The sequence below is a fragment of the Brassica rapa genome, chromosome A09, assembly GCF_000309985.2.
Source record: "Brassica rapa cultivar Chiifu-401-42 chromosome A09, CAAS_Brap_v3.01, whole genome shotgun sequence".
NCBI classification, from domain to species: Eukaryota; Viridiplantae; Streptophyta; class Magnoliopsida; order Brassicales; family Brassicaceae; genus Brassica; species Brassica rapa.
Window position 1 is genome coordinate 24,219,770 of NC_024803.2, and position 22,804 is coordinate 24,242,573.

Below are 22,804 nucleotides of genomic sequence, written 5' to 3' on the forward strand. Positions count from 1 at the left end.
CACTCACACTATATATTAGCCTTTATACTAATTTGTACTCCAAGAATACCAACCTAATAACATTAGATGAGATTATAAATGCAGGTGTGAGTGCATGTTTGGTTTGTTGATAAACTAATGATAATGAACTATTTTTTGTAGATAATATGAGTTTCATTTATATTTTTTTAATCATGCGCAAGGCGCAGGTCTCCACCTAGTTAGTGCATTATAGAGGTTTCATTTTTGTGTTGAAAAATGAAACTTGTGCTTCTCATTACTTTTATATAAAAAGCCTTGCTACCATTATAGAAATGATAGACGAACAACACAGAAACAAAATATTCTCCCACTTAGAATAGTTATGCCAGTATTTTTTTTTATTTGTGCCTGTAAGTACAACACAAATTAGGTTCGATAGATTCTGTTTTTCAATGATGGTAAACAGAAACAATGATGCAGTTGTATTCTGGGAATCTGAGCGCTATGAAACCGTCACACTACAAAGCATTTAATTAAAGATTTAAGAAAAGAGATTAACCATCTCGAGTCTGCAATTCTTTTTTTTTTGGTATTGTAATTGAAATTTATGTTCTTATTATTATTTACATATATCAGTTATCCTATAGTAATAAAATAAAGTTCCTACGCCTCCCAGACCTCACAATTAAGGTAACAACATGACCGAATCTGAGACTTAAGGAGCAGTAAACTTATTAAGAACTTTAATTCTAAAAAATATTTTTCTTTTTTAATTGGAGGGATCAAAGACCAAAAGAACGTTTTCATCTGCCTCCTTCACTGACAACAATCTTTGTTCCCTTTCTCTTGTTAATGGATCTCTGAGTTTATACTCGATGTCTAATGCTAATTTAGGTATTTTTGATGCTTGATACAAAGTCTCTAATGCAAGTTGCGGCTTGTTGAACCCAGGGGCGGATCTAGCAGTAAATTAAGATGGGGGTACATGACATTTTCACATTACATCTCACTTTCTAGATGGGGGCACTTTCATATTTCATGCATATTACTAAAGGAAAAGTGAAATTTAGATGGGGGCACGTGACCCCGTTACGTTGGCCATGCGTCCGCCCTTGGTTGAACCATGTTTAGCAAATTTTCCATGGACCCTTTATGTTATTCCCAAATAGACTTGACAACAGCATCTACAATGTTGATGATGGTGTTGGCGTACTATGATCCATCGTTCTGGGAAAAAACTCAGGTTACAGCTTCTTCTATATATATTTCTTATGTTTTGTATTTGAAACTTTGATTATATGTAATCATTTCTCACTGGTTTTGTGTATGCTTGTAGATCCCTTAAATTTGGTAGTGGTGCTTATAACTATTTCCACACTTTTCCTACAAGCTCTTGTCTTGCTCCACTATTATCCTCTGATCCTGAATTTACTTGGTATGGTTTTCTTTATCACTAAAATGTTCAGTGAAATCTCAGTATATATTTAACATGTTTGGTTGATATTATATATGTTTTCCATTCATCTAGGAATTTATTAACAAGTCTACACATTTACAATCTCGTATCCATGGACATAGATTCCTTATGTTCTGTTTTGCCAGCCTGCCCAAATATAATCGATTTGAAAATCGCACAATTGTAAGTTACCATTGAGTTTACCTTACTGATCATTGTATCTTTGAATTTCATGACATCTCCATTTATCTTTTGGTTTCCTTATTTTTTTCTGTCAATACCAGATTCTAATGATTCCTTTAGGAACAATATCCCCTATATATTATTTGAGAAGCATTGCAATATTTTTTTTGTAGTCATGTGTCATCACTAGAATGATTTTTAGAATCCTTAGAAAAATATGTTGGTCCATCTAAATATATAATAAGCTTTTTATTAAACCAACTATAAATATATTATTAATGTGCTTCATTATTTCCTTAAATAAGATTACAGAATTGCCTAATGTGGCAAAAGTATATATGACAATTAATGATTTTGAATAATAAAGATTTGATAAAAATAAGTGTGTATCATATTATATTTGTTTAATTTTAAGCTATTAAAATAAATTAAACAATCATAGTAATCATATAATAAAAATTTAAAATTTATTTATATATTATATTTTGAATTTTTAAAAACGAGTATAAATTACTAAAACTGTTAAAAGTTTCACATTCAAATTTTGTGATCTATGATTTAAATTTTTTGTTATAACATGATACAAATAATTAGAAAATCATATAAGTTGAAAGTCTCATTTAATAAGTATCAAAAATAAAAGATATATAAATATATGTATCATGTTAAATTAAACTATATGCCATATAAAAAATATAAATATCTTAATTTTGAAATTTACTTTGAACATTTTTTTGATAAAAAATTTGAAAAAATATTGACAACTTAATTTTTTAAAATATTATAAATTACTTAAACCATTACTCCCACAGTGAAAATTTTATTATCAGTAATTTAGTCTTTTTGCTATAACAAATACAAATGATAAAAAACAATATGAGCAAAAAACATCATTTAATATATATTAATACTAAAATATACCATATATATGTTACTATCATTTAAATTTAATTATATACCATATCAAATAGAAAAAATATTTTTTCGATTTATAAAATTTATTTATATGTTCGCACCAATTTAATTATATAAGTAGTAGATAATGACTTTTTAATTATTTAATATATATTTATTATTTCATAATATATTAGAAATATATAATATATAAAATAATTTATATATATAATGTTCATTCCGTGCAAGACGCGGATCTTAACCTAGTCCTCCATTATATGCATAGCTTCTTTTTTTTTCTTGACATATATGATTCATCAAATCTGGTGCTAGAGTTACTCACGAGGAAATGTCACTTGGTAGAGCATCTATTCTTAGAAACTTCTTTTGGAGGTAAGATTTCCACCTAAGGTTCTTTCCTTTTGTTATACTTCCAGTTTTTCCTTAAACTTCTATATGATTGGTGGGTTAGGCGATAATATAGAATATTCTACCATCAAAGCGTTTGTGACCAACTGCCCCAAGTTAACTTGTCTAACACTTAAAGGTTTTAACCTAGATGATGCAATGGCTCGAATGCTTGTGAAGGTGTGGCTCCTTAATTTTTATTTTAGTATATATTTCTCTCTTCATTTGGTACTATATGGGCTTTACAAAAACCAATATTGGAATTGTTTTGCAGGGCTTGCTCAAACTTAAGTATGTGAATCTGTCTAGCACATCCGGAATCCATAGAAATTTCTTGAAGTTATTTTTAATAGGATACAAATAAAATGTATATCATCGTGGTCTCTGTTAGCAAGTTTCTCAAGATGAAAACTTCTGATGGTAGGGATTTGGAAAATACTTGCAAAGACAGTCCACTTGAGACTCTAATATTGCGTGACTGTTCTCTAGAGGAGGTAAAATATTCAGCATAATAACTTGTTGTTACCTCTTAAAGTTGAATTTTGTATTTCAAAGAGAAGTTTTAGAGTTTTTCAATTCACTAATCTCGGGGGACTTCAGGTTTATTCGACACATTGTAAGTTTGACATGTATTGTAAGTAACATTGAAATTGTGAATATTTGTATCATCTTGTTGCATGCGTTTTTTCTCGCTCAAATAGGATGTATCAAGTGGCAACGGTTTAGCATGTGATGGAGATGAAAGAACTTTGGAACCAAAGTAACTAAATTGTTAATTCACCAAACATATATAGTCGCTTAACTTTCTTGCCAGTATTTATGACTCTATTGTTGCGTGTGTGTCTGTTGTAGCTTTCCTGTGGAGAAGCTGAAAGAAGGAAGATCAAATTTCGAATTGGTGACAGAATTTCCCTCAAGTCTGGAAAGGTACATCAATGACTATGTGTTGTTAGTTAAGCTTATAAGGAGTTACTAGGTGAAGACCTGTACCTAGCACGAAGTGAAACGAATCTAAAAAATAATAACATTATATAAAAGTACATGAAATATATTTTGTTACATGAAATCTAATGCATTTTTGGTTGGTGAAGCAATTGTTTTTGTTAAAGTGAGTAATTGTTTTTGTAAATTCATTTTTGACGTGTAGTCGACTGGTCCCAAAAAAACACTCTAATTTCATATATGAAATTTTTACTTTCTAAAAAGGTATTTCAAATCTAAAATTTTATATTTTATTTGCATTATGTTGTTTACAATTACATATCACATTTATGATTCTTGTATATTTTGTCTTTATCGTACTAATCTTTACAAAAAATTATATTTAATAAATATATCTATTTATATGTGTAATATATAGTTTTAAAATATTTTTAACCTCATTTTAAAGTTTTTCTTTATTTTCTACACATAAAATTAAATAAAAAAATTAAATGTGGTTTTAAAATATTTTAAAACTAGATTTAGACAAAAAAAAAAGACACTGCTTGGGCTCAAATAAAAATCTCTTTACACAAATTTCACAGAACTTGGGCCGTTTAAAAGACACTGCTTGGGCCCAACTGTATGGAGTCTATAGATAGACTATAAACCACCTCTAAAGAAACCCTAGTTTTTCTAATCGGTTTGCGCGAGAGAGTTTAGAGTGTAAAACGGCGAGAGCTTCTCTCATCTTCTCACTCAGGCAGCTTCTATTCCAACCGAACAATGGTAATTAGCTCATCGAATGCTATCATCTCTTAGATCTATTTTATTGATTCCCATTTTTCCCGTCTATAGAAGTTAGAAACAGCCTTAAAAAAAACATGAGCGAAGAACCATGTTACTGAGTATCGTTTGATTTTCTTTCAAAGTATTTGATCTATTTTGTGATTGTTAATGTGTAGTCGCTGGTAGCAAACGAGGAGTTCCAGCACATTCTGCGTGTGCTCAACACCAACGTCGATGGCAAGCAGAAGATTATGTTTGCTCTTACCTCCATCAAGGGTATTGGAAGGAGACTAGCCAACATTGTCTGCAAGAAAGCCGATGTCGACATGAACAAGAGGTATGCTTTGTCTCTCTTTCACGTGTGTTTTCGAATGTCATTGAAGTTCACTCAAAAGTAATTAATACTTCCTTTAGACCGAACATAGTAGTCTTGTGTTTTGTTTTTGTCTCTAAGGTATGAATTATGTTTCCATTTTAAATGAAAATGTTAGCTTAGATTATAGTTCTTCTGACTCTGCGGCTTTTTTTTTTGTCAGTCTTAACATGAGATTTATTCGGGTTTTGTATGTTCAGCGATAAGTTGTGTTGGAAATTCAATGGTCTTGTGTATAACAGTTTGAACATCCTTTTATGATCTTCAATCTCAGGGCCGGTGAGTTGTCTGCAGCTGAGATCGACAACCTCATGACCATCGTAGCAAACCCGAAGCAGTACAAGATTCCAGACTGGTTCTTGAACAGACAGAAGGACTATAAGGATGGAAAGTACTCCCAGGTTGTTTCCAATGCCCTCGACATGAAGCTCAGGGATGATCTTGAACGCCTCAAGAAGATCAGGTCAAAACTCATTTACTCATTCCAATCATATAACTCGTTACCACTTTGTGTTCTCTTGTGATTTGAATTGAATGATTTTTATGTAACGGTGGTTTTACTCTCTTTTTTTTTTTCTTGACAACGAGCAGGAACCACCGTGGGCTGAGGCACTACTGGGGTCTCCGTGTCCGTGGACAACACACCAAGACAACTGGTCGCAGAGGAAAGACTGTTGGTGTCTCTAAGAAGCGTTAAGAGAATGATGTTATCTGCAGCTGGATTGGATCTTTGATAAGGCCCGTTTTTTTATGTTTTGTTGTTTCGTACAATTTTGCAAGTCTCAAAATCTGGATTTTAGGTTTTTTTTTGTAAGACATCCTTCACTTGTTTTTTTACATTTCGTTATATTACTTTTGTCACGGTATTTTTGAAGTCGCTTCTCTAGTGATATTAATATCTTTTGTTTAAGTAATAAAAGTGCAGCAATAGTTCGTTGCATTTATGTTTGGTTAAATTAAAAAATATTTGTTAGTTATTAAAAAGAAATCTCATATATTATGGGTTGATACAATTGTAAACAATGATTCCGAGAAAAAACATTACAAAACAATCTCAAACGTCTGGGAGGATCATAAGACCATAAATCAAAACAGAGATGTGGTAGCTATGTGATGTTCCTGATCATTTACTACTTAATACTACTACTAGGCTTTGTCTTCGTTGTCATCAGAATCCGAAGCAGCTCCAAGCTTCTGTTGACGAGTAGTTGGAAGAGAATAGCTTCTTCGCTCTTTGCCTCCTGGCTTGGAAGAGGCATTACCGTACCAGATCATACCAAGTACTGCAATAACCATTCCAATAACCACATGCAAGTTCAGACCTTCTCTACCAAAGAAGAAAAATCCCATCACCAGCACCAGGATTGTCTTCATGTGTCCCAGGACTTGAAATGACACCGCTGTGAATCTCCCGATGCATATGAACTGGCTTAGGTTGGTCCCGATTGCTATTGTGCACGAGAGGGTTATAAACAGCTGCAGAATTCAAAATAACTTGTCAAGTTTCAAATGAGTTTATAACCATTTTGATACACCACGATCTGGCTAGGTAATTTGTTCTTAAGTAGACACAGCATTGAAGTGGATGAAACAAACAAGCTAAGGCTCGTTAAATGTGCTTGGCTTAGTATGCAGATTTTAAACAAGGGTGTGGACAATATTTATCGGTATTGACATAGTGATGGTATTTCGATTTTGTGAGAGAAGAGTCAAGTTGAATCTAATGCGAATGAGACTAAGGTATGAAACTTATATTGAGGTTTGTAGTGGCTGCTTACCACGGAGACCAAGTTGTAGTCGTACATGTCAACTCTTTTTTCTGTGAGCCAATAATCAAGAAATGGACCAACAACCAGCAATGTTGCGGCTTGGGCTGGAGCGGTATGTCCCAATAGGTTGAATGAGCTAAGGGAGTACTTGCGCTGAAGGTAATGTACATACTGCGTTCATGTATAAACCAATCTTAGTTTTAAGATAAAAGGAATGATATGCTAGTTTTGTATCCTTACGTATTGTTGGAGAGAAGTACTCCAGACGGCAACAAAAGCGGCTAGAAAGCCTTTGCTATTGACACTAACATCAGTGACAGTGCAGACACCAACACCAACAAGAACAAGTCCTATGCTAAGCTTGGTGTGTCTGGAGTAACGGATCTTATCTAACACCATCTCCAACAAGCAGGATACAGGAATCATGCTGAGCTTTGCAATCTGGGAGGGCAACACACAACATTTGTTTGGTTAAATGGAAGATAAAAGATGTGCAATATTCAGAAGCAATATAATTACCTGATAAAAACCAACAGAGTTCCACATAAGACTGACGTTCATTCCAACGATGGAGAAGTTGGCAAAGAAAACAAATCTGAGAAGCTCGGTAAAGGGAAGATGAGAAGGCTGAATGTAACCAAGACATCTTAGAACAATGGTCATGAGAGTTGTGAAAGCAAAATGTAAACCGGTTAAGGTTGTAGCTGCAGGCAGGGGTTGAGACATTAGTAAGAAAACAAATCAGAGGAATATTATTCACGTTCAGATCCCAAAAAAAAAAAAAAAGAGAGAGAGAGAGGTTGGTTACCAAAGCTATAACCGTAAGTGGCCATTAAAGCTTTATTGACAATGATGATACCAACAGAAGTGACGACATTGAACATCCAAGCCCCAGCATCTGCTGCTGTCTTCTTATCCGCTTTACTCACAGGAGCCATTCTCTCTCTCTTCCTCAAATCTCTATTTCTTCTTATTATTCTTCAATGTCCCATTCTCTCTCTCTTTTCACTTCCCGATTCTTACGTGTTCATCAACACTAATTTGATCAAAACTAGCCAAAAAAACAAAAAAGAAAGAGTTTAATCAATTTTCAATCGGATGGGAGCGAATTTTCCCCGTAAGATCTAAGACCATAGAGATCAATCTCCCTAATTTTAAGACGATGGATCGATCCTCCAGACATTTATATCATCAATCAATATCAGATGAAACTATACAAATTCAAGAGAAAACGAAGAAGCATACGAGAACAAGAAGTGTTACCTCAGAGTATGAAGAGAGATTGAATGAGGCGGAGGTGATCGGAGCAGAGCACCGGCGCCGGAGACGGCGAGAGAGTGTGGATAAAGAAAAAAAAAGAGTTCTCTGAAGAAAAAAGGCAGTTGGGCAACGTACGGCTCGTGGAGCGATACTAGTACTAGTCAGGCTCCAGCTATTTCGTTTCCTTTTTTTTTTTTTTTTTCTACCTACATTTGATTCTTATTATTATTATACCCTTCTTTTTCTCTCAATATGAAATTAGGATTCAGACAAGTCGAAACTGAAAAGTACTTATTGGATTAGATATGATCGACAGCTCTTCTTTATTATGGTCTGTATAGAGTTTTGAAGAATGTAAGGTTTGTTAAAACTCGGCAAATTTGTTTGAGATATTGTAAGCAGAAGCTACGAACTTTTCCACACAATGCAAGAGGACATGATGTTGTGGTTTGGACACTGTATTAGATTATCAATCATAATTGGTTAAAGTTTCTTTTTGTCTAACTAATGGTTTAGCTTCCATTTACTAAATTGGAATTATATATACGTGTACAGATACATTTTGTAACTTAACTTGAGTGAAATACACTTTCACATTTCATAACAAACTCTCTGATAAAATCTTGAGCTTAAGCTTCTAATATGGTATCAGAGCGGTGAAACTAACGTTTCATGTTTCGTATTTTCTCAGAAAATCACTCTAATTCTCTCCATTTCCTTCTCGATCGATACCTCATTCTTTGATTTCATGAGTATATCGATCTCTGTCTTCGCCTTTTTGGATTCTTTGTTTCTGGAGATTTTCGCGATCTATATTTTCTTATCGTCGTTCATCGGAGTTCTGAATCTGTTTGTCTTTCTTCATTGAGCTTGATTTGGTCATTTCCTGATCAATCAAGTTCTGAATCTTGGATAGCATCGTTTTTTGATTGAAGGTTCATCATCGTTTCTTGGAGTTTTCTAAAGATTCCGTTTCACTTTGGTCATCATGTCTGCGTCGTCTGAAAAAGTTCATAATCCTTCGCCATCTTTGCAGGATCCGAATTCTAATCCTCTATATGTTCATAATGCCGCTCATGCTGGTATATCTCTTGTATCTGAGAAGCTAGCTGGTTTAGGCAACTTCAATACTAGGCGTAGATCGATGATAATGGCACTAGGAGCTCGAAGCAAAGCTGTATTTATTGATGGAACTTACCCGGTAGTTGCTGAGAACCATCCAGATTATGCGTCTTGGTCTCGTTGCAACAACATCGTATGTACTTGGATTGTTAATGCTGTGGAGAAATAAATTGCAAAGAGTATCATGTATTTACCTACTGCGAGGCAGATGTGGTTAGATATTCATGATCAATTCAAACAGAGCGATGGACCAAGAACTGCGGAAATCAAACAACAGATCTTTGGTGAGATACAAGGCTCTCAGAGTGTGAGTGATTACTACACAAAGCTGAAGCAGCTGTTGAGGAGTAAAATAATCATGAGAGTCCTTACATCTGTTGTTGTGGTTGCCTTGCATGTGATAGTCTCAAGCGGATTGTGGATCGAGAAGAGCAAGATCACATCCTGAAGTTTCTTACAGGTCTTAATGACATGTTTACTGCAACAAAAGGTCAAATCTTAATGATGGAGCCACACCCTAACATCTCTAAGGTGTTTAATCTGGTTTCTCAGGAGGAAAGACAGCGGTCGATGAAGAGTACAAGTGTCGTTGCTTTCAATGTTTCACAGAACATTCCTGATGAATCTTATGTTGCAGCTTACTCTGGTGGTTATAACAAGAACATGCCTCGCCCTATCTGTTCTCATTGTGGCTTGGCTGGACATACGGTTAACAGATGTTATAAGCTTCACGGTTATCCACAAGGGTATAAGCCGCCGAGTTCTAACTTAAAGTCGCCGAATCAGGTCCAAGCTCCAAGCACTCAGAAGTTTAATCAACATTGGCCACCTCGCAAGGAGAATGTTGCAAATATAGTTCTTCAGGACACTGGTGGTATATCCATGCACACTCAACGGGGGACTCACTTGGGTATAGTTACACATGGACAAGTTCAACAACTTCTTAGTGTCTTGAGCCTTCAAAACGCTCCTTTTACAGACACGGTTTCTCAGGTTTCTGGTAGCACTATTCATCTCTCTGATGGAACAACTTCGACCTCTAAACCACAACTTCACCTTTTAACTCACACATCTTCTGATTCTCCTCCACCGGGTAACTTGTCTAACTCTCATTTTGTTTCTGTGGGAATGAAGAATGACCTTACTGTTTTAGCTCCTACCTAGATTATAGATATTAGGCCCTCCTGTCATGTTTGTTCTGATTTGAAAATGTTTCTTGATACTAACTCAATTAGTAACACGTTTGTGATTCTACCTGATGGCATGCGAATCTTTGTTGATACCTCTGGAACTATAAAAATTACGTCACGACTAACTCTAATAAACGTTTTGTACATTCCTCATTTCAAATTCAATATTCTTAGCATTAGTGCTCTCACTAAGAATAGCACCATCTCGGTTTTGTTTTCTGAAAACGCATGTTTCATCTTTCCTTATAACCCTTTTCTTGCTATTCAGAAGTGTACTCCGGATTACATGATTGGGAGAGGTAACCTCCACAAAAATCTATATGTCTTAGATGCTCCTGATTCATCTTCCTCAATTCTTTCCACATTGCATTCATCATCTCTTGCTTCACATAAGATTATTACTCAGCATCATACTCAAGATCATAGCGTCTCTTTTGTTTCATCTGAAGTTTGGCACCAGCGACTAGGACATCCATCAAAGCATAAAGTTCAAGTTCTTTCAAAGTTTTTAAACATTCCATATGTAAAAACTGATAATTCTGAATTGTGTAAGATTTACCCTTTGGCTAAGCAAAAACGTATTTATTTTCCCTCTAATCCACATCTTTCAAAAGCTCCATTTTGATTTAGTTCATCTAGATTTTTGGGGTCCTTTCCAAATTCCAACACACGATGGTTATAAATACTTTTCACACTAGTTGATGATTGTACTCGAGTCACATGGTTATATTTGTTGAAGGATAAAAGTTCTGTTGCACAAATCTTTCATGGGTTTCTTAGTTATGTTAAACACAATACAACTCTCATATCAAAGCTATTCGTTTTGACAATGCTCCCGAGTTGGCTTTCACGTCTCTTCTTAAGAAGCATGACATAGTTCATTTCTTTCCTTGTCCATACACTCCACAACAAAACTCTGTCGTAGAAAGAAAACATCAGCACATTCTCAATGTTGCTAGAGCATTATGTTTCAATCCAGTGCACCTTTACATACTAGGGTGAGTGTGTTCAAACAACAGTGTATTTGATTAATCGTACTCCTTCTCCTTTACTTGACAATAAATCACCATTTGAACTTGTTTAGTAATTGTGTACCAACATATGATCATCTACGGGTTTTTGGTTGTCTTTGCTTTGCATCAACTTTACTCAAAGATAGGAACAAGTTTAGTCCTTGTGCTTTTCCGTGTGTCTTTCTTGGCTATCCAGAAAGTTTTAAAGGATACAAAATTTTACATCTCGATACTAACACTCTTTCGGTTTCTCGAAATGTCATTTTCTATGAATCTGAGTTTTCCTTTTTCAAACTAAAGTCTTCAGAAGATTTTTCTCAGTTCTTTGATCAAGATGTTCTTGCTTTGCGTGTTCCAGATTCACCTTTTCATGCATTCTTTGACTTAGGAAATGATATAACAAATACTGGCATTTTCACTGATCCTTCTGACGTTTCCTCTAATCTTTCTTCTTCATCCTCTATTCCTCCTACTTCTTCCATGGCTAATACTTCTTTACCTCATTCTAAACGTCACACCAAAGCATCTGCTTACTTAGACCAATATCATTGTTTTATTGTTAACAAGCTTCCAACTCTACATGATCATCCTACTCACACAACTCCATATCCTATTTCATCTTTCTTATGATAAGTATGATGAGGATCACCGAAATTTTATTCTTTCCATTACCACTACCAAACTACCCAAAACCTATAAAGATGATGTTCTGTCTAAGGAGTTTAAGAAATCCATGAAATCTGATATGGTGTCTTTGGAAGAGAGTGGAACTTGGTATGTGTGTCAACTGCCTCCAGGGAAGCAACCTGTTGGGTGCAAGTGGATTTGTACTATTAAGTATAACCCTGATGGAACTGTTGAGTGACATAAGTCTCGCATGGTAGCCAAAGGATATACGCAACTTCAAGGTCTGGATTACTTGGATACTTTTTCTCAGGTTGCCAAGATTGGCACTCTTCGACTTCATCTGGCAATTTCAACAGCCAAAAAATGGTCAATCACTCAGTTGGATGTGAGTAACACCTTCTTGAATGGAGACCTGGATGAAGAAATCTACATGAAGCTTTCTCAAGGATATGAAAATTTGACTGGCAAGAAGGTGCCTGCGAATTTTTTTTGCAAGCTTCATAAGTCTTGTATGGTTTGAAACAAGCTTCACGCCAATGGAATCACAAGCTTTCCCATGTGATACTTGGTGATGGCTTCAAACAAACACATTCGGATCATTCTCTATTCATCAAATATGTCAACAAGACATATCTGGCGGTTCTTTGATGATATATTGATCATTGGTAATGATGATGTAGCGGTTGAAGCATTCAAGTTGGTTCTCAAGTCTGCTTTCAAGCTTCGTGATCTTGGCCCTGCAAAGTATTTTTTGGGTTTTAAGATTGCATGAAATCAGAGTGGGATCTCGTTGAATCAAAGGAAGTATACTTTGGAACTGCTTGAGGAGGCCCGTTTTCTCGGATGCAAGCCACTTTCTGTTCCAATGGAGCCTAACCTGAAGTTATATCTCACAGCTGGCAATGCTCTTCCTGATGCTGCAATATACCGAAGATTGGTTGGTCGTTTGCTCTATCTTACTCACACACAATCAGATATCACCTATGTCGTGCATAAGCTCAGCCAGTTCATGTCTGCTCCCACAGACTCTCATCTTCAAGCTGCCTATCGCGTGCTTCGTTATCTCCAGAATGATCCAAGCCAAGGATTGTTCTACTCTAAATCTTCTCATTTGAAGCTTACGGCCTATTCTGATGCGGACTAGGCTGCTTGTCCTAATTCCAGACAGTCCATCACATGCTGTTGTGTCTTCCTTGGAGAATCATTGGTATCTTGGCGTTCAAAGAAGCAACAGATGGTTTCGAGAAGAAATTCTGAGGCAGAATACATGGCAATAGCAGATGCTACTTGCGAGTTGATTTGGCTGACAACGTTGCTCACTAAGATGCATTGTTCTCCAACGTCACCTGCTACATTGTTTTGTGATAACCAGTCTGCTCTTTGTATTACTTCAAACCCGGTCTATCACGAACGTACAAAGCATGTGGAGATTGACTGTCATGTGGTTCGTGAGAGGCTGCAGAGCGGTTTCCTCAAGACACTTCATGTTCGATCTGAGCTTCAGCTTGCGGACATACTGACTAATGCAGTCCAGTCGGGTCTCTTTAAGAGTTTGTTGTCCAAGATTGGAATTCAGAGCTTGTGTCTTCCATCTTGAGGAGGGGGTATTAGATTATCAATTCATAATTGGTTAAGGTTTCCTTTTGCCAAACCAATGGTTTAGCTTCCATTTACTAAATCGGTCTTATATATATATATGTGTACATATACATTTTGTAACTTAACTTGAGCGAAATACACTTTCACATTTCATAACAAACTCTTTGATTAATCTTGAGCTCACGCTTCTAATATACTGCTTGCTTTGACGTGGAAATAAATAGTAAGAATTTTACCGAAATAGCAAATGCAAAAATATGTTTGAAACATATTAAATGGTTTGATTGCTGGTAGGAAATTGGAATTATGTTTGAGATTTTTGGTTTATTGATCTGGGAATCAGTTATTAGAGTGATGTGATTCGTCAACAATGAGAAAGAATCACAGAGGTATAACGATGTCGAAGACCTTATAGGCTCTATTAAAGATTCGAAGGTGGATGATGAAGACACTAATCTATGAAAAAAAAACTTCTTATTATTTTTCTACTCACGAGAAATGGAATCTCACTTGGGTGATACATCAGAAATGCGACTGAACGAAGGTTGTTTGGTTCTCCCAAGCTACATTTAATTATTCTTTTATAACCTCGTTGGCTATGCACAACAACAAGCTCAGTACGGTGGATCATAGAGAGATGGTACAAAAATGTACTAACTCTATGTGCTCTTTGTAATAACTCGGATGAATCTTGCAACCATCTGTTTTTCTCTTGTGAGTACACTTCACGGATCTGGCACAATCTCACATTGGATATACTTTTAAAAAATCACTTTTTGGTCTGGAATGAGATTGTTTTGATAGCTTCAGATTAACATTTGACTTCTGCTCTGCAGGTTGTTATCCACATGGTTTGGAATGAACAAAACAAATGTCTTCACGATAAGGTATGATGCAGATAAGTATTTGAAATATTTCCAAATATCTTATTATTTATTTTAGTGATTATTTTAAATTTAGATAATTACATTTATTTTTTTAGTGTTTTATGGTTTTCTTATATATAGTCTTTTAGTTTTAACTTTGTATTGAATTTATGATTTGATTAATAAAAGTTAGATTTTTCTTTATTTCTTGTTTTTAGCTAGAAGATTTGTGGTCTCAACGAATTTAACAAGACATTGATCTTAGGTATTCTTACAATAAATAAGATATTTGTATTATTATAGTTTTTCGGGTATTCTCAGAATCAACAGATTTCTAGTCCTATCCCTAGAAGCTTTCCGCTGCATAGTTGGTATCAGAGACTGCAGGTTTGATTTTCTAAAGTCAAACCACGATCCTTGGTATCGATTTATTTTGTTCTTTTCTTTTTTTTTCTATGGCTGCTCATTGTGAGTCATGGATCCACGGTGAAGAAGACGCTTGGGTGTCGCTTGAGTGTTATTATCATTGTGATGAATATCCATTTAGTTCGACGGAGGACATGTACGGAGTATACAAAGAAATTTTGGGTCCTGCAATTTTTGATACATATGGTGAAGATATTATGATTGTCGAACCAATCGACTATGTATTCAGAAAGGATGCATTCAAGACCATGCATGCATACGTGAGAAATTTCAGGGATTCTATCAAAAGTGGAACATTTGAGATCTAATAGTGAAGAAAACAATAGGACTACACGTGCAGTGGAAGGTTGGGAATTGTGTGACTGCTCATTGATCAATGCATTAACAACTTAACAAGTGAGGAGATATATGACTACACGGTAGATTTGGAAAAGCTCTTCAATGTTATTACTGACGAATTATTGAAGATAAATAATTCAAAGATGTATCACGTGTGGGGTGGTCAACAATCGGAGAAGATAATACAAAAAGAATATCTACCTAAAAACAAGATTCGAGGGAGAATCTTCTCCAACCCGGAGAGAATGATGCAGATAAGTATTTGGAATACTTCCAAATATCTTATTATTTATTTTAGTAATTATTTTAAATTTAGATAATTACATTTATTGTTTTAGGGTTTTATGGTTTTCTTCTATATAGTCTTTTGGTTTTAACTTTGTATTGAGTTTATGATTTAATTAATAAAAGTTAAGAGATTTTTCTTTATTCCTTGTTTTCGGCTAGAACATTGGTGCAACGAATTTAAGAAGACATTGAGCTTAAGTATTCTTAGACTAAATAAGATCTTTGTATTATTCTAGTTTTCTGGGTATTCTCAGAATCAACGGATCTCTAGTCCTATCCTATAAAGCTTCAGCTACATCAGCTACCCACTTTGCTCAAGTTTAACACAAACTACTTGTTGGGATTTATTAATCCATGTCCAACTCTATATTGTTTGATTAGTACGATATTGTCCATTTTGGGTCTTACGCAAGCCCGCATGGTTTTACTTTTGGTTTCCTTCCGAAAAGGTCTCGTACTAATTAGAGTTGGACATCTATTTATACATTAGACTATCCTTTGTCTAATTTTCAATGTGGGATTTTGTTTGATATCTCACATTTTCCCCTCAAACTAAGGACTGCATTTATCTCGTGTGTTTTTTCTTCCTTTGAAAATGCGTCTCCACAACATCTCGTTCCTTTGAGAATGTTTATTCTCCACAATTTCACATGTTCAATGATTCTAATTTGTTTCTGCCACATACCTCCACTTATGATTTGAAGGCTATTTTGGTATTCTTACAAATCTTCGTCAACCTGGCTCTTCGAGTGCCCACCATTGATCCAAACTTGGGCTCTAGCGGACATTCCGCACTCTCCGGAGATATTCCCGTGTAGCTCGATTTATAGTAATCTTAATCATGTCATATGGTGCGCAAACATCTACGCAATCCCAGATTCTATCAGCGCAAACGTACCTTGGCTATTATGGTACATATGGAAAGCCTGCAACGACAAGGCCTTTAATGGTAAGGACGTCTCCCCGTTAGAGACTGTCCAACTTGCACAAGCTGAAGCGGAAAGCTGGTACACAGCTCAGACCGTCGAGCAATAAGAAGCACCGGAGGACCCTCCCCCTCCCCTCCCCCCTCCCCCCCCCCCCCCCCCCCCCCCGACACCGGCACCTCACGCCCCTAGCACAAGGATGATGATTTTTTTTGGCAGAGGAGCACAAGGCTGATGATTTTTTTTGGCAGAGGAATGATCCTAACTAACGAAGATGGGATGATGACTTATGGTTCATTTGCTAGTAACCGAGTCCTAACCCCCTACATGCAGAGTTCCAAACTCTTTTGTGGGCTATGAAATCTTCTATTCAGTTGGATCATTGCAGAATGAACTTCAAGACAGACTGCCTTCAGCTAGTCAAGCTACTTGAAGAAGACGAAGAAGACAACTGGCCATCTATGTTGGCCAAATTTGATAAGTTCCACCTCATTCGTTATATGTTTATGGTTTTTTCTATATTTTTTATTCTTTATTCTCTAAACTTCCAAGCCGACCGACTTGCAAAAAGAGCTCGGACTCGAAGATTCTCATTTTTCCATGTAATTTTTTGTGAGGCCATTCTCTCGGTAACTTCTTAATAAGATATGAAGCTTTCGATGTCAAAAAACGAAAAATCCATAGCCACTGTTAGCATTCTTTAGTTTGAACAGGCATTACGCTTCAGGTAGTTGATTGATTGTCAGATCAGAAGAAAAGAAAGCAAGTTCCGACATTTGAACACCCAACCAAAATGATTTGAATTGATTCTGGAAATCATATTTAGTAGAATCATCGTAAAATGCAAACCATTTTATGTCGGGTCGGTTTCTAAAACATGAGTGAAAATCAAAACGGGACCCACACACGCGCCGCTTCTTACTTATGTGTCACTTTTTCATCGCCAAAGCAATTTATCAAAGTTTTTTTTTTTTTTTGGTTTCCCATCACTCTCTCTCTCTCTCTCTCTCTCTCTCTCTCTCTCTCTCTCTCTCTGCGCTTACGCCGGCATTTTCTCCGTTAATCGCTTCGTCGTCTCTCAGATCCGCCAGGTGAGTCGCGAGTCTCTTACCCTTTTAGCCATCTGATACCTTATTTCTCACTTTATGTTTTTTTTGTTTCACTGTTTCGTTGTAAATCTGAAGGTGAAACAAAGTTGAACTCACTATGTAGAATGGTTTTAAATTTCATAGCTTGGTTGGTCGTTAACCTATTTTACTTGGTTTTAATTTTCTTGACAAATCAGAGAACAAGTTAAATTTGATACCTTTTGTTTCGATATCTGCAAATTGGTTTCTTCAAAAAAAATGACGTGTGATTTGGTGATGAACTTTTTTTCGCAGATGTTATTTGCAGCAGAAGGAGGAGGATTCTTCTCTTCATCAGCTTCCGGGTATAGCAACGGTCTAGCCCTTCTTCTACTTGGCCATAAGAATGACCAAAAACCTGTGAGGGTATCACCTTGGAGCCATTACCATTTGGTAGCCCAAGAAACTGACACCAAGTTTCACTCGGATTCATCTAAGAATTGGCTCTCACGTCGCTGCACTTCCCTTACATGCTTTGGTCGCAAATCTGATAGTCAGCCACAAGAATTTCCTTCTTCTGACAGCGAGGGGAAGAAGGATCATGCACCACCACCCAGTGTTGACTATAACTGTGAAGTCAGTAATAGGTTTGCACTTAAGAGCAGCTTGAAGAAAAGATCATCATTTAGTGATGCTTTTCTCGCTGATGGTGATGATGTGAGTAGTAGAGACGGCGTGTTGGATCATGCTGACAGAAGGAAAGTTCAGTGGCCTGACACCTGTGGAATTGAGATTGCTGAGGTCAAAGAGTTTGAGCCTAGGTACGGATGCTTTCTCTTATGAAATTACATTCCTTTTAAGTGTTGTATGCGTGGCTAATAGATGTTGGTTTTGGCGTATGTTATAGATTAGGGAATAACCAATCTTCCATAAAAAGCAGATGCATCTCGTTTAGGGAAACAACTGACTTCATGATTGATAGTAATAACACTCTAAATCATGAATACGCTGCAGTTTAATAAAACATGAAAATATATTCAACTTATTTGTTCTTGAACTCAGAGTTTCCCTTACGTAGTAGACTAGTAGTATTTTTATACACAATGGTTTGTCTTCTTCTATAGAAGTTGCGTTGTAGACTTGTAGTTGTGCAATCATTCAGGCTGTCTTTCTTTTCTTGTTGTCATACCAAGAACCAATATGTTGAAAACATTTTTGCTATGATTGAATTTGTAGTGAAGTGGATGAATCAGATGCTGAGTTGTATCACGAAAATAGAAAAAGCTGTATGTGTGCAATCATGTAACCAGGTTCTCCCTTAATGGCATTGGCCAACGTATAAGCTCAAACAAAGCAGAAGCTAAAAGACATGTTTTCAGAAACAAAGGGCTTTCAATCGCAGCTCATATAGTTGAGGTAGATGCTCACCAAGTTCTTGTCCTCTCTTTTCATGTGCACCTTTGATATATAAAGAGAGAGAGAGATACGATTGGATAAGAAGAGGAACTTTTGGATGTGTACCTTTTGTAGCCACTTGATGATTCGTCAATTATGTGAGATTATTCAATGTACTCTTAATGCTTATGCCCTGTCTTGTAATGATAATCCACACCACAGCTTTTGGAGTTGAAAATCCAACAAAAATCTTTATACTTTTCTTTTTCATTTTGTTTGTGTTTATAACTTCAGAATTTAGATATAGTGTATAACTCAAAGGTTTAACTGTGGTCCACTCGCTATCCACGCGCGTGGGATGATTCCGAAGCACCATTTGACAAAAAAAAGATCATTTGTGCAAAATGTGTGAGACTTGGCGATATTTCATCCACACACACATTACCAAAAGACGCACTACAGAACCATTCCATTAGAACACAACCTGAAAAGTTGCAAAAGATGTCATTAGCTTCGCCGATTCAATGCATCAGAATTATAAATCCATCATCTTCTTCTTCATCTTCTTTGACGACTTGGTCGTCTTTGAGATTCTCAACGAGTAAGCCATGTGTATTCATCATCAGATGTTCTCAGGCGGAAGGACCCTTGAGAAGGCCCTCTGCTCCTCCTACTCTCCGGGAGCCTACACCTCCCCAAAAACCTGTTACTCCTACGCCGTCTTCTTCCCCTCCACCACCGCAGAAAGCTGTGGCTGTTGACGGTAAGAGCGTAGTAACAACCGTGGAGTTTCAGAGGCAGAAAGCTAAAGAGCTTCAGGATTACTTTAAGCAGAAGAAGCTTGAAGCTGCTGGTCAAGGCCCCTTTTTTGGTTTCCAACCCAAAAACGAGATCTCCAATGGAAGGTACTTCCTTTTTACTTTTTTTAACTAATGATCTCACTCCTGGAATTTGATTGCTGTGTTCTACTTGTAGTTAGAGAACAAACTGTCTGCCAGTTTGATGATGTTTAGTGTTTTTATTCATAAGCTAAATATGTATCCATTATGATGATGTTTGCAAATGTTGTTCTTGACATATTCTCAATCCCTGACCTTGTTTGCATTTGAGGGTAGTTCTGGTTTAAGCTGATGTTTCTTCATTTGCAGCATAAGTTAGACATACAGAGTTTAAAGTTAATTTCTGCCTCGTCTTTTGGATTAGTCCCATATGATTGAAAACTCATTTTCTTGCTATACTGCGGTTGCCTCGACAATTAGTTAGCACTTGCTGGACATGAGATATCTATCTCTCTGTGTGTTTGTTTGTTTGCAGGTGGGCTATGTTTGGTTTTGCGGTGGGGATGCTGACAGAGTATGCAACAGGATCAGACCTTGTCGACCAAGTTAAAATCCTTCTCTCCAATTTCGGCATTCTAGACTTGGAATAATAATAATAATAATAATAATAATAATAAAAAAGAGTGTTGTTGGTGTATATGATCCTTTCTCTGATTCCTTATGTTCAATCTTCTTCTCCTTGTTTATTCTTCCTCCTGTATATGCATCCCCTAAAGATCTTTAATACAGAGGGCCCTTTTGTTGTTCAACCACTTTTATCTTTCAAATGTTATAATAAGTATGATCTATGGATCTCGATTCTAAAAATTGTGTACAAAAGGTCCCAAAGAAAAGAAAAGTATTTTCAATTCAGAATATGTTCAATATTCAAAGAAGTATCAGATGACGACCTTAAGGAATCTGTGCAATCTCGAGAAGGATCTTGTGGAGAGACTGAGGCTTTGAGAAGAATGGAGAATGATCACTTCCTTTGATCTTGTAGACTCCTTCCGGGCTGTTCTCTCTCACTAGCTTCTCTTGAACGTCTGGTGAGAGAGCTAGGTCGTCTAGTGTCTGAACATAGAATCTTCTCCCTTTCCCGTATCTTTCTGCGGTCAGTGTTACCTTCTCCATCATTGGTCCAAGTGGTACAGGTCGCATCGACATCATTGCCAGTGCTATATCCTGAAAACCATTTACCAAGAATCACTTAAAAAGGTGTACACTTTGGTTAGTGATTTACCAATAAAAAAAACGCTAACTCAGTGTGTAAAGCTGTACCTTGTTGGGTGATTGATTAAAATACAAGCCTTTCATGTGTTGTTTCTCAAACATGAACCCTGTAGGAGGCTCATCTTTTCCATTGCCATAGATCAAGAACTGCGACTCTTTCATGAACTTCTCTGCGGAACCAAGCTGCAGCATTGTAGACAGTTTCTCACAATATGCCATGGCGTTTTCTCTAATGGACGAATGAGCTAAAAGAGTGTTTATTATTGTTACCTCTTGAGAGAAAACATCAAAGGGTCGTTGGCCATTAGAAACCATGGTTGCACATACGAATATAGCTTTGGAGATTTTCTCTGGAAACCGCTCTAACGCGTATGAAATGGACGCACCTCCAGTGCTATGACCAACCAGAATAACCTTGCATATAACAAACAAACTCATATCTCTCATTATCTCAAATCAAACGAATGTTCCTTCAAAACAAAGTCTAACCTTGTCTTCTTGAGGGAGATTTTCGAGGTACTCGATCAATGGTTTAGAGTAGTCCTCCAAGGTAGAGACAGTGTTGGTGTCAGTCATATTAAAACCAGATCCAGTGAGGTCGACTGTAATAGGAGAGAGTCCAGACTCTTCCAGTGAAGCAACGATTTTGTACCAACACCACGCCCCAAAGCCTTCACCGTGCACCAAGACGAATTTCTTCACTGTCAAGCTCTCTGATGAAAAATCTGGTACCTGAAGAAGAAAGAAGGAGAGTAGACGTCTCACATGAGTCAAAACTAAACTTCTATAACCATTCATTGTTACAACATCTTAAACCAATTTCAGAGCAGTAACTGCATCAATCGATGTGTGAAAATGAACAATCAGGAGCCTCTCTTCCGGCTCATTCTTCTAGTCATAGCAGCACAAATTGTAAAGTAGCAGACAAGCAAATCCTTACATGACTTTTAGAAACAAAGAGTAGAGACAGACAATAACAAAAGGATAGGCTTTTATAGCTCATCTGGTCCCAATCCAATGTCAGTATCAGAGTAAACAACATTTATTTTCTGGATAAAGTTAGCATTTCCAACAGATAAGTTAGGAATCTCTGCGCACTTCTCTTTTCTAATTTTAAACAAAAAGAATCTTATCTTCTTCTCCACTTTCGTTATGACCTGACCTTTTCTTTTTAAATAAAAAGTTGCCAACAATCATTAAACCCAAAAAAAGGCAAAGACCCAGTCGAAATAATCATTACATCATAATATATAAAAATGATTAGATGAGTAAAAGATTTGAACTTTTCAAGAAAAGATACAAACTTTGTAGTGAGAAGTGAGAACCTGCTTGCCATTAGAGAAAGGGTCAGAGAGGGTGCGGTGTTTCCTGGTGCTAGTAGACCCGACCCGTCTAGACATGGATCCGTCGAATCGCTGAGAAAGCTGAGTCTGATGGATGGCCATGGACAGAGCTCGGCGATGCAGCAACTCTTCATCAGCGAGCAGTTTCCTCTGAGAGCGATTCATTCTCTTGCTCTTAGATCCATCTTTCTTCATCATAGACATGATCTTGTTACCCATCCTTTCTTCCAAATCAAGACCCACAAAGCCTGAATTCAAATAAATTCTGGCATGTTTTCTCGAGAAAGTCAAACTTCGTTTGCCCTAGATGGGATCAACCAATCAATCGCCTTATTACTTGACTTCCAGAGAGAGAGAGAGAGAGAGAGAGAGTAGGTGAAGGAAGCAAGAAAAAAACTAAAAAACTAAAAAACAAAAATCGGTCATTAACTGCGTTATACAGTTGTTTCTGAATTTTTGTACCACCGCAAGAAAAAAAAAAAAAGGATAGAGACAGATTTGGACATGAGCAAGCAAAACGAAGTGGTGTGTTGATGCT

At 36.5% G+C, this 22,804-nt stretch overlaps 6 protein-coding genes across 8 annotated transcripts; 4 read left to right on the forward strand and 2 right to left on the reverse strand.

Annotated features, from left to right (window-relative positions):
- Positions 1–2,591: 2,591 nt before the first annotated feature.
- Positions 2,592–3,996, forward strand: LOC103840032 (F-box protein At4g02760-like). 2 transcript variants are annotated; one of them, XM_033280215.1, is made up of 4 exons: positions 2,592–3,082; positions 3,177–3,396; positions 3,604–3,662; positions 3,755–3,996. In XM_033280215.1, the coding sequence occupies exons 2-4, from the start codon at positions 3,268–3,270 to the stop codon at positions 3,876–3,878; spliced, it is 312 nt and encodes a 103-aa protein (XP_033136106.1). In that variant the 5' UTR covers positions 2,592–3,082; positions 3,177–3,267; the 3' UTR covers positions 3,879–3,996. The 2 variants fall into 2 exon arrangements, with proteins under 2 accessions (XP_033136106.1, XP_009114768.1); XM_009116520.3 differs by having other exon boundaries at positions 2,592–3,396.
- A 467-nt stretch (positions 3,997–4,463) lies between these two features.
- Positions 4,464–5,925, forward strand: LOC103840031 (40S ribosomal protein S18). Its single transcript, XM_009116519.3, has 4 exons — positions 4,464–4,612; positions 4,789–4,949; positions 5,260–5,448; positions 5,577–5,925. The coding sequence occupies exons 1-4, from the start codon at positions 4,610–4,612 to the stop codon at positions 5,680–5,682; spliced, it is 459 nt and encodes a 152-aa protein (XP_009114767.1). The 5' UTR covers positions 4,464–4,609; the 3' UTR covers positions 5,683–5,925.
- A 34-nt stretch (positions 5,926–5,959) lies between these two features.
- Positions 5,960–8,272, reverse strand: LOC103840034 (UDP-rhamnose/UDP-galactose transporter 6). Its single transcript, XM_009116523.3, has 6 exons — positions 8,018–8,272; positions 7,563–7,805; positions 7,274–7,458; positions 6,995–7,195; positions 6,764–6,925; positions 5,960–6,461 (listed from the first exon to the last, which is right to left on the reverse strand). The coding sequence occupies exons 2-6, from the start codon at positions 7,690–7,692 to the stop codon at positions 6,132–6,134; spliced, it is 1,008 nt and encodes a 335-aa protein (XP_009114771.1). The 5' UTR covers positions 7,693–7,805; positions 8,018–8,272; the 3' UTR covers positions 5,960–6,131.
- Positions 8,273–16,936: 8,664 nt separating this feature from the next.
- On the forward strand, positions 16,937–19,102 carry LOC103840035. 2 transcript variants are annotated; one of them, XM_033280214.1, is made up of 3 exons: positions 16,937–17,501; positions 17,793–18,298; positions 18,385–18,701. In XM_033280214.1, exons 2-3 carry the CDS (start codon positions 17,793–17,795, stop codon positions 18,494–18,496), a joined length of 618 nt encoding a protein of 205 aa, XP_033136105.1. In that variant the 5' UTR covers positions 16,937–17,501; the 3' UTR covers positions 18,497–18,701. The 2 variants fall into 2 exon arrangements, with proteins under 2 accessions (XP_033136105.1, XP_009114773.1); XM_009116525.3 differs by lacking the exon at positions 18,385–18,701 and adding an exon at positions 18,714–19,102 and having other exon boundaries at positions 17,125–17,501.
- A 183-nt stretch (positions 19,103–19,285) lies between these two features.
- On the forward strand, positions 19,286–20,503 carry LOC103840036 (light-harvesting complex-like protein OHP2, chloroplastic). The gene is made up of 2 exons (XM_009116526.3): positions 19,286–19,777; positions 20,187–20,503. Exons 1-2 carry the CDS (start codon positions 19,374–19,376, stop codon positions 20,299–20,301), a joined length of 519 nt encoding a protein of 172 aa, XP_009114774.1. The 5' UTR covers positions 19,286–19,373; the 3' UTR covers positions 20,302–20,503.
- Positions 19,888–22,798, reverse strand: LOC103840037 (putative methylesterase 14, chloroplastic). The gene is made up of 5 exons (XM_009116527.3): positions 22,249–22,798; positions 21,413–21,655; positions 21,194–21,337; positions 20,972–21,106; positions 19,888–20,875 (listed from the first exon to the last, which is right to left on the reverse strand). The coding sequence occupies exons 1-5, from the start codon at positions 22,483–22,485 to the stop codon at positions 20,603–20,605; spliced, it is 1,032 nt and encodes a 343-aa protein (XP_009114775.1). The 5' UTR covers positions 22,486–22,798; the 3' UTR covers positions 19,888–20,602.
- Positions 22,799–22,804: the final 6 nt, after the last annotated feature.

Coding starts and splice junctions, on each gene's coding strand:
- LOC103840034 (XM_009116523.3), bottom strand. CDS start 7,692: ATGGCTCCTGTGAGTAAAGCGGATAAGAAGACAGCAGCAGATGCTGGG. Junction 7,459..7,562: donor CACTTACGGTTATAGCTTTG/GTAACCAACCTC, acceptor CCCTGCCTGCAG/CTACAACCTTAACCGGTTTA. Junction 7,196..7,273: donor ACTCTGTTGGTTTTTATCAG/GTAATTATATTG, acceptor TTGCCCTCCCAG/ATTGCAAAGCTCAGCATGAT.
- LOC103840032 (XM_009116520.3), top strand. CDS start 3,268: ATGTATATCATCGTGGTCTCTGTTAGCAAGTTTCTCAAGATGAAAACT. Junction 3,397..3,603: donor GTGACTGTTCTCTAGAGGAG/GTAAAATATTCA, acceptor TCGCTCAAATAG/GATGTATCAAGTGGCAACGG. Junction 3,663..3,754: donor GAAAGAACTTTGGAACCAAA/GTAACTAAATTG, acceptor TGTCTGTTGTAG/CTTTCCTGTGGAGAAGCTGA.
- LOC103840035 (XM_033280214.1), top strand. CDS start 17,793: ATGTTATTTGCAGCAGAAGGAGGAGGATTCTTCTCTTCATCAGCTTCC. Junction 18,299..18,384: donor GTCAAAGAGTTTGAGCCTAG/GTACGGATGCTT, acceptor CGTATGTTATAG/ATTAGGGAATAACCAATCTT.
- LOC103840036 (XM_009116526.3), top strand. CDS start 19,374: ATGTCATTAGCTTCGCCGATTCAATGCATCAGAATTATAAATCCATCA. Junction 19,778..20,186: donor AACGAGATCTCCAATGGAAG/GTACTTCCTTTT, acceptor GTTTGTTTGCAG/GTGGGCTATGTTTGGTTTTG.
- LOC103840031 (XM_009116519.3), top strand. Junction 4,950..5,259: donor GATGTCGACATGAACAAGAG/GTATGCTTTGTC, acceptor CTTCAATCTCAG/GGCCGGTGAGTTGTCTGCAG. Junction 5,449..5,576: donor GAACGCCTCAAGAAGATCAG/GTCAAAACTCAT, acceptor GACAACGAGCAG/GAACCACCGTGGGCTGAGGC.
- LOC103840037 (XM_009116527.3), bottom strand. CDS start 22,485: ATGGGTAACAAGATCATGTCTATGATGAAGAAAGATGGATCTAAGAGC. Junction 21,107..21,193: donor TTGATGTTTTCTCTCAAGAG/GTAACAATAATA, acceptor ACAATGCTGCAG/CTTGGTTCCGCAGAGAAGTT. Junction 20,876..20,971: donor TTAATCAATCACCCAACAAG/GTACAGCTTTAC, acceptor AATGGTTTTCAG/GATATAGCACTGGCAATGAT.